At 42.5% G+C, this 20,743-nt stretch overlaps 1 protein-coding gene across 3 annotated transcripts in view; it reads left to right on the top strand.

The window, feature by feature from the left end:
* osbpl3b (oxysterol binding protein-like 3b) overlaps positions 1–20,743 on the top strand; it is a 181,388-nt gene that overhangs the window by 42,734 nt on the left and 117,911 nt on the right. For all 3 annotated transcript variants that reach the window (XM_084336436.1, XM_084336434.1, XM_084336435.1), the window contains one exon: positions 20,485–20,644. In XM_084336436.1, coding sequence (XP_084192562.1) covers positions 20,546–20,644 — 99 coding nt within the window. In that variant the 5' untranslated portion in view covers positions 20,485–20,545. The remainder of the gene's footprint in view (positions 1–20,484; positions 20,645–20,743) is intronic.

Raw genomic sequence — 20,743 nt, 5'->3', positions numbered from 1 at the left:
GTCAGATGTCACTGAAAGGTCAGGGCCCTAACGCCATGAGTGCATCGATGGTGACACATTTCAGGTCCATGCCCCCCCCCCCCCCCCCCCCCCCCTCTTGTATGAAGTTTCCCCCATCCTGTGATGTAATCCATTGGCGTAATATATTGATTGAAAACATTTTGCATGCCTCATGCTTGAAACTGTGTGACTAATGAGATTCTCCGTCTCAAGGCCGGTGCGTCAGCAATTCCCCTGCTTTACTGGTATATTTATTTCTATGGATTATATTCACCCCCCTCCCACACACACACACACACACACACACACACACACACACACACACACACACACACACACACACTCACACACACACACACACACACACACACACACACACACTCACACTCACACACACACACACACACACACCTACACGCACACACACACACACACACACAGCGTGTGTGTGTGTGTGTGTGTGTGTATTTCCGGAAGCATTGTACAAAGGAACGTGTGTTTGTATCGCTGTCCCTGTAACAAAGAGATTAGATTACACAGGTCGTGACCGGAAGGCTCGCAGGTATTCATTCACCTAAGCTCCTAATTACCTCATCCTATGTAACGAGTTGAGCCGGGGTCAAAGGGGTTAATTTGATAGAGAAATGACCGCCACACCACCAGCTAGGCCCGTACGCAGGCTGCTGCGTGGTGCCATCCCTCACCCTATAAAATCGTGTCATTTTCATCCGCCGCATAAAGGCCTAATAATATTTTTTTGCAGGTATATTCACTCCCTGCCTCAAGAGTCTAGTAATCCTGAATCATTGGGGTTGTTGAAAGATAAAACCTTGAATGGGGGGCAGTAGTCCTTTCATCCGGTTCTTGTAATGGTCTCTGTCTTGGGGAAAAATACCATCCTCATTAACTCAACCACAGCAACCAACAGTTTGTCTGCTGCACATGAGAGCTCATTATTTTGGATTGTGATTTGGTTATTATTCCTACTACCAGGGTCGAGTCTGCCCTAGCAAGATATGTCCTTTGTCTTTGTGTGTTGGTGTTTATTTATTTTAATTTGCCCACACTTCACAAGTACAGTACAATGTACTAATCAGATGTATGTACAGAGTTGTAGTATTAATATGTAAAGTGATACAGGTATAAAGACACTATGGTCGTAGTTATAGCGACGTAACTAGTACGGGATATGTACGATATAGAAATAGTATCTACAGATGTAAAAAGGATTATATGCAGGTATGTACAGACATATGTGGATAGATATACGGTAAGAATGAATATATATATATACACACACACAGTATACAGCACACAGTCTGACACTGTTGGCCACTGAGCAGCTCCACTGGAGCAGTTGGGGGTTAAGTGCCTTGCTCAAGGACACTTCAGCGGTCGGCATTGAGGGACGATAGAGCGTTATTCGTTCACTTTCCCCGTCAGGAGGGATCGAACCGGCAACCTTCCGGTCACGAGCCTGCTTCTCTAAACTTTAGGCCACCTCTGTCAGCGGTAACGCGGCCGCCTCTATCTCTCCCCTACGAGCCACCGGGACAGGAAGCGCACTCAGCACTCCTGGCCTGTCAGTATCCCTCTCTTTAACAAGCTTCCCTCTCAGGATGTGGTGCCCATCAATAAGGGCTGCTCCACAGCTGTCTTGTCTTATCTGTCTGTCTGTCCAATCGGTGGTCTGTCTGACAGGTCTCCCTTGCACTAGCCATAATGTATACGTTGTCTGTGGTATATGATGAAGAAATATCAAATAAGCTGACTGAATCTTTTGTGAATAAAACATTATCTATCAAAGTCACTCCTCTTACTGTATCAAAATGAAAATGCTTATGGCGGCACACCGGCAAGGGTATTTAATTGCTTAGCACTGTCCACAGTTTGTATGCGTGAATGAGGAACTTGAAATTGTCTCTAACTGGTTTCAATGCAACAAGCTTACTCTAAATGTCAAAAAATTTAACTTCATGGTCTTCTGCAACAAAAATAAGTACTACCCTAAAGAAGAATCTGAAATATTAATTAATGAAAATGAAATTCTCCAAGTGCCTTTCACAAAGATTTTAGGAGTTACTATAGACGAAGGGTTAAATTGGCATAATCACATTGACAATGTCTGCAAAAAGTCAAGGATGATGCTTGGAATTTTGAGAAAGGTCTGCCCCATGATACATCCCTCTGCCCATCTAACCTTGTATTATAGATTATTATATATTAATTATACAAATTAGTCATAATCCAGAAGAGGTTCCTCAGGATGATTTCCCACTCTACCAGATATGAACCATCTGCACCTCTGTTCCGCAAATATTCTCTACTATCAAAGGGCTGAGCCCTATTAGTCGAATAGTCGACTAATCGATCTAAAGGAGCCGTAGTCGACTGCCAACCTCTTAGTTGAATACAAAAAAACAAAAACAAAAAATTATTTATAATTTCTCTTATTTTTTTTTATCATTCTTTCCAAAAGAAAAGAGGCCTAGAAGCGTCGCTAACGCTAATGGCACGCATACCAGAGGCTAACTGCCTAATAAAACAGGCACAGAGGCACTGAAAGAGGATTTCACCCATCTAATGAACACACTAGACTAGACAAACACTAGACTAGACAAATATCCATCAGTGGACCAATTGCATGCTTTTGCAGAGGACAAGAAGCCTTCCATTGACTCCTTCAGACATTAAGCACCCCCCACAGCCCAAATGGAATGATATAAAAAAAAAATATATATATATATATATATATATATAGCCTATATTACACTTTTTTTTTTTTTTTTATATTTGTTTTTTCTTAGTCGACTAATAGTCGACTATCGGCTCATTTCGGCCAATCATAGTCGACTATCCAAATCCTTAGTTGGGGACAGCCCTTTGACAAACTTAATACCTTTCAAACATGCTCATTCATATTCAAGTTCATTAACAATAGGCAAGATCTTCCTGATACCTTCCATAGTTTCTTCATCTTTTCATCAGAATTTCACTCATATCCAACAAACCATACCTTTCTGTCGGACAACTAGCCATCAATTCAACATTAGCTTCGTTCCCTCCTAGCACTGTTTTATTTTTTATTTATATATATATATATATATATATATATATATATATATATATATATATATATATATATGTGCTAAATAAACTAAACTAAACTAAACTTTGGCTAGAAAGACTTCGAGAAATTTACTAAAAATATTGATGTGCCTCCATAACAAAACATTTCAGTTTTTTTATACCCTTATATGAGTGCCTTGGTTTCCTTTCATCATGACTTTCAGCAAGAAAGCCAGTCAGTCTCTAACCCAGTGTCTCTAACCCAGTGTCTCTAGCCTATAGTGTCTCTAACTAGGGATGGGTACCGAATCCGGTACTTTTAACACATCCAGTGCCAGCCATTAGACTGGGCCCGCTGTTGTCAGGCCAGCTTTCCATTACAAACTTTCACTGTGCGTCACGTTGTTTGTAGAGCTAAATCTATATTTTATATTATAGCTATGGATCCAATATCATTGTCAATTGACAGTAAGAACCTTCCATTCAAGATGCAAAAAAGATTTTTTTTCCATCAATACGTTCCTGTTTTATACCGTGGTGAATATGAGTGTTATATCGGAATGATCTGGGATAATTCCTGTGAGGCTATTTATAAGGCGCAACGCTAATAACGTTAAATCCATTGCCATTTCGTCCCTATACAGTTAAAAATCCAAATGCATATGATCTGTATTATGTTCCATCATGAATGCATCCATCAGGGGTCGTTTCTGATTAATTGATTGCCAATAACGGCATTCGTTATTACCACAACATACGCTAATCTGGGGGATGGCTATGAAATCCTTGCACGATCAAGCTGAAATTGACGTCAAATTGCTCTTACCTTCGGCCGGTTGGATTCCAAAAATAATTGTCCAATTATTTGATCGCCATCTGGTAGATCATATGTCCATTTGGCCCACGCCATAACCCTCTAAAGCATAATGAATCCGGCGTCCCAAAAAGTATTCCAATGCGATCGGGTGAAGCCCTCACTTCAGGCTAACAGAAAAGTCCGCCCGGAGCGTGCCGGTGCCACATTTCGGTACTTTTCTAAGTCCGATGACGTCAACGTTTCATTTACCGCGAAACAAAACCTATGAAGTGTGCCGCACGTTCACGTCAACGTTTACGCCAAGGGCGTCATTTTGTTTTCAATGGTGGAGGGGACACATTTGGGGGCGTGATCAGTGGTGCGTTGGTGATTTCATACCTAGTTGCACTGTGTTTTAACCCTTGTGGACCCCTGGTCATGAAAACTACTTTTTTGAAATATTTTGAGTGTGTGTGTGAGCACAGCGGTGTCTGTGTTTATTATTATTTCATGAAATTGGGAAAATATCTTAATTTTACATATATGTTCATTGTGTCAAAAGCTTATAACATGAAACACACTAGAAAAATAGTTACAGTATTTAGTGCCTTGTTTACCCCTGGTCATGTTTTCTACTCTCCGTCCGCTCCCATGTTAAAACGGCATTTTTAACCATTTTTAAATCTGCTCTCATTCGTTCAATTCTCGATATATTTACCAAACCTTTGCATATTTCACAACCTAATGAAACAGACTAACGTCAGTGTGTGCTGTTACCGATGTAAAACGCATGGTGGCGTAATTGCTCTACAGATAACTTTGCCACAATTCAGGGGAGGTGAGATAGGCTGTGGCGGGCTGCCGGTGATTGAAACTCCGGACACAGGTTTTGGGGTGGTGGGGGGGGGGAGCGAGTGGATTTTCAAGACAGAACCAGAGGCGAACCGGACCGCGCAGTCCACCGCGCGCCACACGCCGAAACACAAGCCCCCCATAGCCGGCGCGCGCCAACGAGGAAGTGTCCTGCACGGAGCAGGTCTGGTTCTCCTCCCATCAGCGAGCAGAGCCCAAGATTCCTGCCGCAGAAACACTTGGAACCGCCCGCAGCACATTTAGGTCAGTTGAGCGCTTAGTAACGTTTCGCCTCAAAGCCGTTTCTGGCCGAACTAGTCATCGAATCTTTAATATTTTTTTTGATTCGTATTCAGAGGTATTTCGTCGAGATATTTCGTCGAGTAATGTTGGTAAAAAAAATATGAGAAATATGGTAAAAAGAAACATTTATCCGTTTTTTCCGATGAAAATAAACGTTGTATCAAACAAACACAGATTTGAGTGGTTATAATTCCGAAATATGAGTAATCTGTTGAGAGATATATTGAGATTATGCTATTACTGTTAATCATGGGGAAAAAAAGGTTTTAAAAATAGTAAACAGTTAAAATTATATGGCTTTAAACATGAGCCATGATTTCATGACCAGGCCCAGGGTGTGTCAGCAGTCCTAGGGAGGCATAATGGGCGTGGTCCGGCAAAAATGTTGAAAATTTAGAATTTTAAATGCATCAATCTGGTGCACTTTGAGGATCAAGTAGACAACATACTGTATGTATAAAACAGCCTAGAGGCTTTTAAATACAACAAGGTCATAGACAGATATTTCACACCAATCACTTTTAATCAAATTTAATTACAGGTACAAAACGTTAATATAACTCAAACTCTTATGCACTGGTACATAAGTTATATAACAAACACGTTTAATAAAACTCTATCTCTTATGGTCATGCCTGCATCGATTGTGCAATAATACAATAATACAATCTAAAAAAAGTAGTTTTCCGTAAAAAGAAGTAAGTGCGTGCCACAAATGTACAAAATAAATGTCTTTCCTGTTTTAGACGTCACTCTTTTATTTTGAAACCCCCCGACCGGAAGTGTTATCGTTGTTTTCACTAGCGGCAACAACTTGTGTCGTCCGGTTCTGTGCTTTTGAGCTCACGCTAGTTTTCCAAAGGAGAGGAGAGAGAGACCGCGGCTCACATGCGCAAAATGCAGCTACAGCCTACAGGCAATCGATGATGAGGAGGATTTTAATTGTCAGGAGAGAGAGAGAACGTGTCAAAGCCGTATATAATATGGTGTGCGCAGCTCAAACTACCTGTTGTATTAAATTAATTGATTGATGTTTAACTTGACCCTGTGTCCAGTCCTTTCGACTAGCAAAAGTTGTCTGTATTTAACGTTACCTCAGTACTGTCTGTTGTCAATGCTCTGTTTATACAGTGTATTTGAGCCTCACATTCTGAGGACATATTTGAACACACCTGACGACCTGAGCTATTGTTATGCAAAGTTAGTAGCCAGGTGGGTACTTGGCCAGTGCACACAAAAATGCAACCCTTCGTGCACCAATTACCCACCTGGATACTCGTATTTGCATAACAATAGCTCAGGTCGTCAGAGACCTGAGCTCAGAGAGGGAACAAGCAGCCATTTTCCGTGTGTGGTCCTAGTGCTGGTCGCGTCTCCGTTTATTATCCGTTTATTATCGTGTAACATTGTTTTGGACGGTAAAAAAGTGCGGGGGACAATAACTGCCTTCTGAAAACTACGGATGCACCGAATGGGAAATTCTTGGCTGAAACCGAATACCGAAAATAGGAAACAGTTGGCAGAAAACCGAATGCCGAAAATGATTAATATACATATATATATATATATAAATGTATTTTATTTTTGTTCAGCTACCTGATTATGGCAAAAGACATGATTATGGCAAAACTTAACTTAAATAATATTAATAATCACTATTATGGGTCCATAAAACATTTATTCAGCACTTTTGAATGCATACATTAATTCCAGACTGACTGCTGAAAGATTGTACAATTTAAACATTTTCTCTTTGCATACAACAAAATGTGCATTCAAGTCAAGTGCATTTTCTTTTCTCTGTAGGATAACTACAACAAAGTGCATTCAGAACAAAGCCAAGGTGCTTTAAAACTGCATAAAGACACACACACACAAGGGAGAATAGTTTATAGCTATGAGTCATAATTCACGGCGTAAATTCTCCCGTGACTCTTAGCGGGGGATGACGTAGCTTAAGAGAGACTAGTGAAAGAGCAATGGAAGCATTGTTAGCTAGCTTAACGCTAACGTTAGTTAAAAAGGTTTTTAACCGCGATGGGCATATAGTAATGGCGAGGATATAAAGCATGTTAAAGACGCATTTATTGGACGTGTTGCTCGCGGAGTTTACATAGAAACAGCGCGACTCCCACGAGGAGTTATCACAGGCTGTAGAACACAGGACTGAAGAGCTCACGTTACACATTGCTCATGTTATGACTGTAGCCACGTTTTGATTACGTCATCACAACAACTGTTTTTGACATTCGGTGATGGGGGCCTTTTTTAACCATTTTCGGACGATAATTTTCGGCGGCCGAATATTCGGTCCATCCCTACTGAAAACGTACAGGGGACATGTCTCCTGTGTCCCCCCCGTTAATTACGCCCCTGGTTCACGCGCACAATACACGCTTACCTAAGATTTGACTTAGGGCTGGGCGATATGGCCAAAAATGATATCGCGATAACGATATCGATAACAAACAAAAGAAAAAGATACAAAGAAAATCAAATATATAAAAAAAAAAAATATATTTTTTTTTTAACAACAGATGTATGTTTATTTTGCAGCAATTCTTTGTCGTTGCCGCCATCTTTAGTGTTACATCCCCTCACACTCCAGTTCTCAGGCTGCAGCTGGTTTGAAAGCTAAAGTAAACCGGCTTCTCTGCTGGCTGTGGCTCCAGGGGAGTTGAACAGTTCTGGCTCTGCTAGTTTCTTTTCTATCTTTTGGCGCTTTTTTGGTGGACAAACCACCGCACATGTGCACCGTGACTCATGACTGGAGACTAGCTCTGCTAGCACACAGCCTACTGTGTACAGACGGTTTCAAACTGTATTTTAAATTAGAAAGCAAACAAAATAAAAGAGAAAAATAAATCTCAATTTGGTCAGTATTGTCATTTGGACAAGCAAAGCCATTACTTTAAGTTGCAGACAAGAAAGACAAGTCTGTCCACTGTCTCTAAAAAATAGATATATTTCGAATTTCCCCCCCCCCCCCGATATTATTATTTTTCTATATCGATTATTAAAATATATCGCGATAATTATCATTATCGTTATATCGCTCAGCCCTAATTTGACTTGATTCAACAACAACAAAGCAGTCGGAGCAATGGCAAGCCGTAGGCGGTCGCAAGTGTGGTTACACTTTACAAAGCTAGATGCAGACAACTGCATGCTGCAATATTATATATTATATATATATTAACAAATTGTTCTAAATAAATAATAATGATAATAAATTATTTGAAGTTTGGACAGATTTTTTACAACTGAGGTACATAGGTAGATTACATTGTTTTAGACTAAAGTACAGAAAAAAGGTACCGTTGGGTACCGGTATCGGTTCAAATGTGAACGGTACCCAACCCTATCTCTAACCCACAGTGTCTCTAACCCAGTGTTCTAGCCCAGTGTTCTAGACCAGTGTTCTAGCCCAGTTTTCAAGACAAGTGTTCTAGACCAGTGTTCTAGCCCAGTGTTCTAGCCCAGTGTCTCTAACCCAGTGTTCTAGCCTAGTTGTCTAGAGTTGTCTATAGCCCAGTGTCTCTCAGACTAAGGGACAAGGACCCGTTTCTGAGTGCTCTCTGGCTCAGCCATGGTGCTTTATTTACATGTTTTAATGTCAGCCGACATTATTTTGAGTGTAAGCAATCCTGAAAGGTGGCAAAACCAACCCTTGTCTGTCTGTCCCCAAGACATAAAACATTTGCCTGTGTCGGAGATTGAAACCCTTGACAAGCAGCGGCTTGCCCTTTGTTGTTACCTCATTGTCTCATGATGATATCTAATCGATGGGTCTTTAAACGACAGCAGTAAAGTATTCCCATAGCTACGCAGTTGTCTAATACGGTTCAACGCGGCCACCGACCGCCTTCCGTCTGTGGAAGTAATTACAGTGGATATGACGTCCAGTCCGGCGGTCGCCCCGGTGAAAGTCTGAGAGGTGTCGTCGCAACAGCAAAGGAGGCAGTGATGGGTGACAGGCCTGTACACGGGTATAGTGAGATCAGTGGCAAACGCATCATGAATAAATGATGAGAAACACAGACAGGGAGACAGCTGTGTGCTGGCCCGGACACCTGGTGGGTCGGGCTGGCTGGTCTCAGAAGGAGCTTGGCAAAGTGGGGAACTCAACAGTGTTGGGCTCCCTGCCTGCATTCTATTTCATGGAGCCCCCCCCCCCACACACACACTGTGGCCCTGCAAGGGAAATACAGAGAATAGGTCATGATTAATAGATTTTGGTAAGGGCTACAGCCTACAGATAAGCAAACCTAAAAATCTATTTTGGCCATTATTTATTTTTTTTACTTTTCATTCGTTACTGTGAACTACACACCCTCAAGACCCCTACGCTGTGCATCTTCTAACTACACACCCTCAAGACCCCTACGCTCTGTGTCTTCTAACTACACACCCTCAAGACCCCTACGCTCTGCATCTTCTAACTACATGCCCTCATGACCCCTACGCTCTGCATCTTCTAACTACACACCCTCAAGACCCCTACGCTCTGCATCTTCTAACTACACACCCTCAAGACCCCTACGCTCTAGATCAGGGGTCGGCAATTAGGTTTGCTCACGGGTAGAGATGTTCCGATACCATTTTTCCCTTTCCGATCCGATTCCGATACCTAAGCTTTGGGTATCGGCCGATACCGATATTTATCCGATACCAGTGCATAAAAAAAAATTTAAAAAAAAATTATATAAATTATACTTTTTTTTTTTTTTCAGATACTGTTATACTGTTTTTTAGTAATAACTAGAACGTATGGTATTTATTCAACAACAGGTGATTGTATAGATTTGTATTAGTATCATTAATCAATGAGTATGGGCTGCAGCACTGCAGATATACCCTACTCCAATGATCCACACGGACATTAAACGGTGTTGCACTCGCTACTCAGTGGCTCTGCAGATATACCCTATTCAGTCTGTAAGCTAGTGGCAGATAGAACGTTCATGTTGTGATTTTTGATGCAAAATAAATATTCAACATTCTCTTTTGAAACTCCGCCTCAGACTCTTATCCTTTGGCACTTGCTGTACTTTGCTTGCAGGTCTGCAGCCATTATTGCTGGATTATGTGAATAGCACCAACTTTAGACACGGTAACGTTATCAAGCTAAGCTAACTGACCTAGCTCGCCTTCCCGCCTCGACATTAAGATAACGTTAGTAATAGTCAGCTAACGCTAGTCCGTAGCTACTTAACTTAAATACAATTCACCGTGGGTGCATTATTGTTGATAGACGGTCACGGACAGTGTTAGGTCCTGGAGAAAGGACAGGCGATCATCTGATTTGATGTAACGTTAAAAGCGGATGTTGTTCCAACTAGCTATCTTTCCAGCTAATGCTATCATAACACCAGCCAAACACATCCCGATTCCCGTCCGAGCTCCCCGTCACACCGCACTGTCGGGGACAATGGAATTTAAGAAAGTGTATCTGCTGTTAAAATGACACAGCATCACACTTTAAAACATGTTCATTTTATAATCCTCACTCTCCGCAGGACTCGGCAGGAGATAAATTACATCATGGGATCGGAGGCTAGAATTTACGTGTACTCGCCGATACCGATACTAGCATTTTAGGCAGTATCGGCGGCATTTCCGATACTAGTATCGGTATCGGAACAACTCTACTCACGGGCCAATTTTCCCCCAAGCCATTGAATGGCGGCCAGGACCAAAAACAATGGCTAATTTAATATAATGATAGTGAAAAATGTTTAACTCTGTCAAAATAAACGAGCTGCATAGGTGGCATAATAAACTGTAAGCGACATACCGGTATACATGTTTGCACTGTCTTTTTTCTATTATAAAGTGCCTCTCGGGTGCATAACACATGAATAGATCAGTCATTTGATTTTAATGCAGGTGCTCGCATTATAAATCAAATGTATTATTATTATTATTATTATTATTATTATTATTATTATTATTATTATTATAACACATGAACAGATCAGTAGGGTGGGCATTTGATTTGCAGCACCGCGGCGGGTGTATTATAAATCGAATGTATTATTATTATTAAAACACAACTCACCATAATGCAGCCCTGCCCTGGGCTTATTATTGTTTCTGTTTCGGTCCTCCAAAATCCCTGCTAATGTTTGAAACATGTCAAATGTCCACTCGCGTTGAATGCAACTACTTTATCTTGTGCCAACTTGAACACAGTCGCTTCATGTCATGTCAACACGCGAGAGTCACCTGTTGCGATAAACCCGTATTTTAAGTATGACTCCTGTTTATTAAAAGAAGCTTTATGTGTCTTGGAGGTCGTAGGCTCCTCTTCTGGCTCCTCAGTTGGTATTTCCCCATTGCAAAGAAGCTATCCAAAGACGTTTGTTTTGTTTTTTTATGACTTGTCGTAAAAAACTTGTAAGTCGTAAAAAACTTGTAAGTCGCTTTGGATAAAAGCGTCAGCTAAATGACTAAATGTAAATGTAAATGTGTCAATTAGGGTTGTCCCCGAAGTCTGTTTTTGGGCTTCGAACTTCGTCAGGGTTTTTCGAACGGACGTTCGAACCTTCGTTTTTAATCAACAAAAAAAATAAAAATAAAAAAAATTTAATACTTTTTTTTTCTTTTTTACTAAATCCTCAATTTGAATAAAGTGATTAATTTGATTAAATGAGTTTTTTATTTTTTTTATTAAATCAACTTTCTTTAATGAATATAACTCATCAGTTTCGTCAACATAAATAATCCAATAAGGGCACGGTTGGTATGAAAGTGATGGTGACGTCTTGATGGAGCTCCGAGTGTCAAGCGGATGCAGATCATCACAGCTACATCATTGTGTTTTATTTAAATGTCTATGACGAGTTATATACTATAATAGTATAATACTATAATATTAGTGTAGCCTAATCTTTATCTGTAACTGTGAAGAAACACCCCATTGGTTTAAACAGAATGAATAGACACATAAAAAAAATATATAGGCACCCCCAAAATTGGCCATTTTAGTTTTAGTTTTTGAGGACTGCATACTTTTTTTGCAAACCAAAATAGTGAAAATACTATACTTTATACTTATACCACATGCATGAGCCTGGTCTTTTGTCATTTTGAAAGATGACACTCTGAGGTTTCTGATACAATAAGGAAAACTTACCTTTAGTGCTAATGAAATAGAGTAACATTGGTCTGAACTTGAGTTGTAGAAAAACTTGTTACTCAGGCTTTTCTGTAGTAGTTAGTATTCCAGAAGTAGTATTTCCCCAGAATGGCTGGAGGCTTAAAATGAGATCCATAGCCTGAAGTCTTATGTAGTACATGTCCAAATTTCATAAAGATCCATTCAGAAATGAGTGATTAGGAGTGATTTTGGTAAACTGTGTACAAAAGAAAAGCTCAGTTTTCTCATAGACTTCAATTCATTTGGCGTTTTTTCTCTTCCTGTTTTAGCTTGTGACTTTTCACCTAGATCCCTGATTCGTACATCCCCAGGTGGGGTATCATTGGAAAGCCACACTCATTGGCTATAACCCTGTCCAATAATTTTCGAGATTGCCAAATGATTGACGGAACTAAAACCCCAAGAGTCGGGAGTGGTATTTGCACAATACTGTGTACTTTGCACAAGCCTCAAATAATAGGCATGTAACTCGAGAACCGCTGAACGGATTTTGTCACCTGAAAGGGCTATCGACAGGCAACAAATGGGGCTTTAATTTGATATATATATTTTATTACAAAATACACCCGAGCCACTAGTGGTCGCCAAAGTGCCGGTGGGCAAATCGTCCTCAAGAGGGCCCACATACGGGCCCCCGCTTGAAAATATATATGTATATTTCTTTTCTTTTATAAAAAATTTAAATGTTGATTTAGAATTCAAACTCCAACGCAACGAACAAAGGTCCAAACGTTCTAACGTTTGGGCTCAGCCCTAGTGTCAATTAGTGTGTGTATATATGTCTGGTCTGCGGTGTCTTCACTGCCGGTTCATTGTATTCTGTTCCTTGTCATTCGTGGAGTTGGATGTCCTGTTATCCTGTTCATGCTGTCTACACCATTTCTCTGTCACCCTGGTTGCTATGCTGTATCCTGTGTATCCTGTTCCGTCGTGGTTAGTGTTTCGTCTGTTAGCTTTTGTACCTTGCACCCTTTTTCCAGCTTTGCTGAGTTTCAGTTTGTAGTGTTTTCTGTTTGTAGTGTTTCCTAGTAAAGTCCTTTGGAATCACACCCCACCGTCTCCTGCCTGCTCTCTACTCGTTTCTGTCCTGCACCTGGGTCCTACACACCTACCTACCCTAACAGACTGTACCACTCAAGTTCGACATTGTTTGACGAACAATGTTACCCTTAGCTGCCAGAGTTGTACCCTTCCTGCTGACTTCCTTTACAGAACTCGTACATTGCTTTGGTTAAAAGCATCAGCTAAATGACTAAATGTAAATGTGAATGAGCGTGAAAGTCATCCTCCTAAGACAGTGTGTTAAGTCTTTGCAGTCAGCCCTGCATTATTATGTACAAGAGCCCCAACAGACAGTCTATCCAATGTCTATCATTCATCAGCACTTTAACCGTTCTACAAGCATATAGGAATAGTTACACAAAACAACAATAGTCGAATTTTACAAACAATTCCTTTGGGGAGCAGAGGAACAGTGCGCTGGTTGTCATGGTGACAACGCTGCTGACAACAACACCATTTCCCCTCAGAGACAATAAAGTTATTTTCAATTCAGCTGAATTCACTTTCTCTATGCAGCGCATGCATAGAAAGTAGGACCTTGACAGTGGCTACATCGCTCAGGACCTTGACAGTGGCTACATCAGTCTCCCTCGAGCCAGCATCAGTTAAATGACATTCAACCACCTCCGGACTGACAAATAGCACATGGGATGAATGTGCTGTACTGTCTTGTGTCACAGCCACATTGATCCATTGTTCCATTCTATGGGTGACAGTGGCTCAGGAGGAGATAGATCGGAAGGTTCCCGGTTGCATCTATTCGAAGCCCAAACAATTCGTGCTTCTGCGTTCGAGTTTTGCGCTCTGATTGGCCACTGACCTACGCTATTACGCCCCCTTTATCTACGCCAGTTATCTACGCCACGAATAGACGCTACAGGGCAGCGTGGGGCTCTGAGAGTCACAGGGCAGGTAGTGGCAGGAAGCAGAGAGCCTTGCTACTACTAGACGCGGAGCTAGTCTCTGTTTCACCTAACACTATTGCTCCGTGATCATAGCCATTCATCTCTAAAGCTAACCACTATTTGTAAAAGCCACAACCACGTTACCATATTTGTAATAATGTAAATCTGTCGTTGTACATATTGTGTATATAACGTTAGTAGCTAAGTTAGCTAACGTAGCTTAGCTTGATAGCCAGCATTCTCGAAACTCCTAACAATGCCCGATTTAAAATGGTTCTCTCCTCTTTGTATACCGTTGTCCTCACAAGTATTCTGCCAGGGAACTTATGGACACGACAATAGTAGTAGTTATAAGGTGTTTGAGCTTGTAACGTTAACGTTAGTTAGCTCATAGCTATCGTGGTAGCCCGTTTCGTGACTGATGCACCGAGTGGGGCTGCGTCTATTCGAATCCCAACCGGTTCATGCCTATCAACATCGAATCCCAACCGGTTCACGCTTATCAACATGCCGTGACGTGTAGCTTGCTAGCCGGCATGAATGGCCGATTTAAAATGGTTCTCTCCTCTTTGTATACCTTGTACTCACAAGCATTCTGCCAGGGAACTTATGGACACGACAATGAGAATGCTGGCTACCAAGCTAAGATAAGCTACGTTAGCTAACTTAGCTACTAACATTATATACACAATATGTACAACGACACAATGATTTACATTATTACAAATATGGTAACGTGGTTGTGGCTTTTACAAATAGTGGTTTAGCTTTAGAGATGAATGGCTATGATCACGGAGCAATAGTGTTAGGTGAAAAAGAGACTAGCTCTGCGGCTAGTAGTAGCAAGGCTCTATGCTTCCTGCCACTACCTGCCCTGTGACTCTCAGAGCCCCCACGCTGCCCTGTAGCGTCTATTTGTGGCGTAGATAACTGGCGTAGATATGGGGGGCGTAATAGCGTAGGTCAGTGGCCAATCAGAGCGCAAAACTCGAACGGGGAAGCACGAATTGTTTGGGCTTCGAATAGAGGCTTCCCGGTTAGATTCCGGCTCCTCCCGACAGCGATGAGCAGATTGGCACCTTGCGCCGTCGATATGTGAGTGAATGGGTGAATGTGAGGCATGAGTTATAAAGTGTTCTGGATAGAAGCGACCATAGATATATAACACTAGATGGCTCAAGGCGGAGTCTCCTGCATACTTCACTGGTGGCCATCTTGCGAGGGTGGACTACTGCTTTAATTAAGGTGATGATCTGTACAAACAAAAATACTCTTAACTCGCTGAAATCTTGATGGATTTACAAATGGTTTGGTTTATTACAAACGTTATTGTCTTTTAGTTTTTAGTTTTAGTTTTGACCTACTTTTTCTCCCCCTTTTTCTGTGATATTTTTTTCTCCCATCCCAATTTCCTCTCGTGCCAATTCTCCCTCCCCTCCCCTGATCGTTGCTCGCATGTGCCCCCCACTGGCCGGTCGTAGGGAGGGTAGAAGCCCATCACATGTCCCCTCCGATACATGTGGAGGCAGCCAGCCACTTCTTTTCACCTGCCAGCGCGGACTCTCATTGGCGAGGTGTAACGTGTGGGAGGCTCACACTGCCCTCGACATCTCCTGTCCTTGCTGTGCCGGCGCCCTGACCGACCTGTAAGAGTCGCTGTTTACAACGACCAGATTACCACCCATCGACTTCCCTCCCGCTGACTCTGCCAATTGAGTCAGTATGACGGCCGGCCCAAGCTGGAGGCAACGCTGACAGCCGGATTAGAGACCGGTGTCTCTTGCGTTGGTGACGAGCGCAATGTCCGCTGCGCCACCCAGCCGCCAATTACAAACGTTATTAAAGTGGCTATGATTCTTGCTTGGAAGAATTATTTTTTTTATACATTTTGAATTTTTCATATGAAAGTCCATTATAAGTATGCAGTATGATAACTACATCTCTGACGTTTTTAACAAACCAAACGGTTGAACATTTTGCAAGCTATGGTTATTTCAATAGTACATGCACCATAGACATGCATGTTATGAGTGGGTGTGCTCCACCCTCCGTTGGCCAGCAGCGCGGGTAAGCCATCTAGTGTTATATATCTATGGAAGCGACATATAAATGCAGTCCATTATGCCATTTGTTCCCAATGCATTCTGGACCCTGTGCTCTGTCATGGTGGCCTGCGGACTGTGGGGGCGTGCCTAAAGGATCGAGGTTTCAGATGACCACACCCCGTTGCCTTGTCTATCCAACACGAGAGGCTGTGGCCACTAAGGAGCCGGGAGCTTGTGGATGGGGAGTAATGAGATTAACCTTGCTGCCGCTACAGAGTGGTATTGGGACAAGATGCATATCGTCTGATTGGATATCAGCCTCGACTTGGAAGAGATACTGCATTGCAGGGTGACATTAGGGCTGCTCTATTATGGAAAAAATCATAGTCACGATTATTTGGATTATATTGAATTCACGATTATTAAACACTGACTGATTATCTTTTTTTATCTACTTTTTCTCCCATTTTCTATTTTTCTCCCATCCCAATTTTCGTATCGTCCAATTCTACACTCCCCTGTCTCGAACGCTGTTAGACTATGCCTCCCACAAGCCGGCTGCAATGTGGACTAAGCCTTACATCACATGTCCCCTCCGGTACTCGAGGAGGCAGCTGTCGCATCTTTTCACCTGCACAGCGCGATCTCTCAGCGTCGGGGGTCTGCGTTTGGAGGGCACGCCGCCCCCGTCGCTTCCTGATTCTGCTGCGCAGGCGCACCAATCGACCTGTAGGAGTCGCTGTCCACAACATCCGATCCCCACCCACCAGCTTCCCACACCCTAATACTGCCAATTGTATTAGTATGAACGACCAGCCAAGCTGATAGCAACGCCGAGAGCTGGGCTCGAACCCAGCATCTCCTGCATTGGTGGTGAGCGCCTTGCCCACTGCACCACCTAGCCGCCCAACACTGGCTGATTATTAAAGACAAATTAGAATTTGTTTTACCTTCCTACAAGTTACCAAAGATGTTTTAAAATAACTGGAGGAACTAAAGCTTCTCCAGTTACTGAAAATACTGAAACTGAAACCACTGTTTGGGCTGGGGGGGGGGGGGTGGGGTGGGGGGGGGGGGGGGGGGGGTGGAGCACACTGCTGTGAAGGAACGTTGCATTTACAACACAAGACAAAATGAGAGCAACACGGTATGCGGCACAATAATCGCCTTATCTCGATTTTCTTGTTTTCATGATCGCGGGAAGCCACAATCGTAATTGAAATTGAAACTCAATGAATTGCCCAGCCCTAGTTCATTCATTCATTTAAACCTTTATTTATTCTCGAAAAGACAATTGAGGTCACCCTCATTTTCAATGTCGTCGAGACTTTACAGACATTTCAATGCATACATTTTTACAATATAATAACAGTTCACTATAGTTCACATGCAGCACTATAGTGTGATTGGGATAAGAATGTTACATTTCATGAGATGACGATGCTATTGTTGTAACCGTCTAGGCTGAGGCTGGAAAACACCCGACACTATTGTGATCGATTCCTAAATTGGTAAATACTGCCTCCTGAATGGACAATAATAACCATGGATTATCAAAGATGACGATGAAGTGATTAAGCTCTTTGATGAATTCAAACCTAATGGTCCATAATGCTGTACTGCAGTAAATCCCCCTCCCCCAGTGATTGATTGATTGATTGATTGATTGAAAAGTTTATTAACAGATTGCAGAATGGGTACAGTACAGTACAGCTCAATACATACAATTGTTAAGGGGATGCAGACCAGAGAAAGACTTTCGTTTTGTTTACATCAGGGTCCCCCATTTTCAATTCATCATAACATATATGACATACATGACATACAGATAGACAGTACTGCTACATCTATACATTTATGACATATCAGATTTGCAAATACAGTACAGTACTGTTTGTGATACAAAAAGTGTCCAGAAAAAGAGTGTATATACATTTGACGTAGAAACTGTACATTGGGGGAGGTTGGGTGGGTGGGGTGGGTGGGTGGGGGCTGTACATTGGAGGTGGGGGGGGGGGGTTTGGGTAGGGGGGGACACACTGTACATTGGAATACTGACAAAGCCATACTTGGTAATTTACTGTACAACTGGGTTAGGACATTTGTAGGGGCCAGTTTCGAATTGCAGTCTCCCGTAGGTGTTCTTTGAGAGTGTTTTTGAAAGTGGGTAGTGATTCACATTCCTTTACAGCTTTGGGTAGGGCGTTCCACATTGATGTGGCATAATTGCGAAACGTGTTTAGTCCCTTGTTTGAGCCGAATCTGGGTTTAACATGATTTGTGGAGCTCCCTCTGGTGTTGTGATCGTGGTATTCACTGACCTTTGGGAAGTATTTTGACATGTACATGGGTACCTTGGTCGCGTAGTGTATCTTGTAGACCAGGCCCATTGCAAGTTGCTGTACTCTGTCGTTTACTCTAAGCCATCCTAGGTTGTCAAAGTGGGCAGGGGTGAGGTGGGTTCTAGGAGTAAGGTCAAGCAGTAGTCTGACCAGTTTGTTTTGAGATGTTTGTAATTTTGTTTTTAGCGCCTTTGAGGTGCTTTGGTACCATGAGGTGCACGCATAGTCGTAGTACCCTTGAATGAGTGCTCCTGCCAGAGTCTTCAGGGTATTCTTGTTTACCAGAGAGGAGATCCGGTACAAGAATCGAGTTCGTTGGTTGACTTTTTTTATTACATTGGATGCCATTTTGTCACAGGAAAGATTAGCCTCTAGGATGGAACCCAGGTAGGTAATTTCATCTTTCTTTGTGACAATATTGTCACCCACTGTAACCGAGAAGCCGTCGGTCTTGCTGAGTTTGTTATTTGAACCGAAGAGAATGGACTCTGTTTTGCCCATGTGTAATGATAGTTTGTTGTCGGCGAGCCATATGCAGATTTTGCCTAGTTCTGAGCTGAGGGCTTTTTCAACCTGTAACTTGTTCTTGTCAGAGACCAGCAGGGCTGAGTCGTCCGCAAACAGGAACAAGTTGCAGTCACAAGCTGATGACATGTCATTTGCATAAATTAGGAATAGTAGCGGTCCTAGTATGCTTCCTTGTGGAACACCACAGTTCACTGTGAGGGGGGGGGATAGGGTACCGTTTACCTCCACCATCTGTTCTCTCCCCTCCAGGTAGGATTGTATCCAGCTCACTGATAGACTATCAAAACCAATTGCTTTTAGCTTGTCAATCAGAATGGTGTGATTGACAGTGTCGAAGGCCTTTTGTAGGTTGTGCGTGTAGTGCGGTTTCTTAAACGAATTGTCTGCTATGGGTTCCCTTGTGAACTCTGTGATTTACACAAACACCTTACGTCTGGTTGTTTATCAGCCATCCACTGACACTGCTGGTGAACGACACTCCGCCAGTCAGAATAAATTAGCACAGTATCGGGCTTCCTTGTGTATGTGCTGACTAGGTTATGGTGGGCGGCACTCAATGCTAATGAACCTGGCGGTGGCCTCTTCCCAGTGCATTCAGTTATCATCATCGTCCGTGGAGTCGGATCCATCTCCACTCTGTCAGTTCTGATAGGCTTTACAGTTCCGATCCAGTGTATGAAAGCGATGATTGTACTGTATAAGAGGGATCGTGGGTGGGTATTGTAATAATAGGCACGCTATTATTCAAAGGTCCGTCGAGTATGTCACAGGCTCACTCTTATGCACACTCCGGGAAGGTCATTTGAATTCATCATTAGATTGTTTTACGCTGATGATACATTACTAACCACGGAGTCCAGATACGTGAATTATTCAAACGTATTTCCATTAGTGGATGGTTTCTCTTTCTCCGAATCTCCCAGGTTTGTGTTCTGTTGTCGTTCTTCAGATGAAACATGGCAACTTTTCGGACAGACGTTTGTTTGCATACCATGCTCTTAAATAGATGGAAAAACTATGCACTTTAAATACCCTAGTGCATTTATGTGAGGCTAAGTGGCTATTGGCTTTCAAGGGGTTCTCCCATTAAAACTAAAACAGATCTCTCTCTGTCTCTCTCTCTCTCTCCCTTTAATGTTCTCCCTCACATTATACATACACCCCTCTCTCTCTCCTCTCTCTCTCTATCTCTCTTCTCTCTCTCTCTCTCTCTCTCTCTCTCTCTCTCTCTCTCTCTCTCTCTCTCTCTCTCTCTCTTTCTCTCTCTCTCTCTCTATCTCCCTAGACCTCTCTCTTTCAACACATTAAAAAGTACTCTCACAATGGTTTCTGGGAACTCCTAACATCCATATTATTTGCTTCTAGGACCAATAAGATCAAGTGACCAGCCCCCCCCCCCCTGTCTCGTCCTCTCCCCCAGGAATGCTCCTGGAGCCCAGGCCCAGGCCCCGGTGACCGAGCCCCCGCAGTCAGCTGGTGAGATGGGCTCTGAAGAGCAGAGTTCAGCCATGAGTTCCCAGAAGATCTGCTCCCCCTCTCGCAGCAACAGCAGCTCCTCGTCCAAACACGACAGCCGACAGGTAACACACACACTAGGGCTGAACGATTAATCGATTTAAAATCGAAATCGCGATTTGGAATGACGCAATTAGCAAAAAAAATCTAAAATAAAGCAAAAT

This window comes from Notolepis coatsorum (genome assembly GCF_963971535.1).
Source record: "Notolepis coatsorum genome assembly, chromosome: 19".
NCBI classification, from domain to species: domain Eukaryota; kingdom Metazoa; phylum Chordata; class Actinopteri; order Aulopiformes; family Paralepididae; genus Notolepis; species Notolepis coatsorum.
Note: the sequence above shows the minus strand (reverse complement) of the source record. Positions and strands in the feature narration are given on the sequence as shown.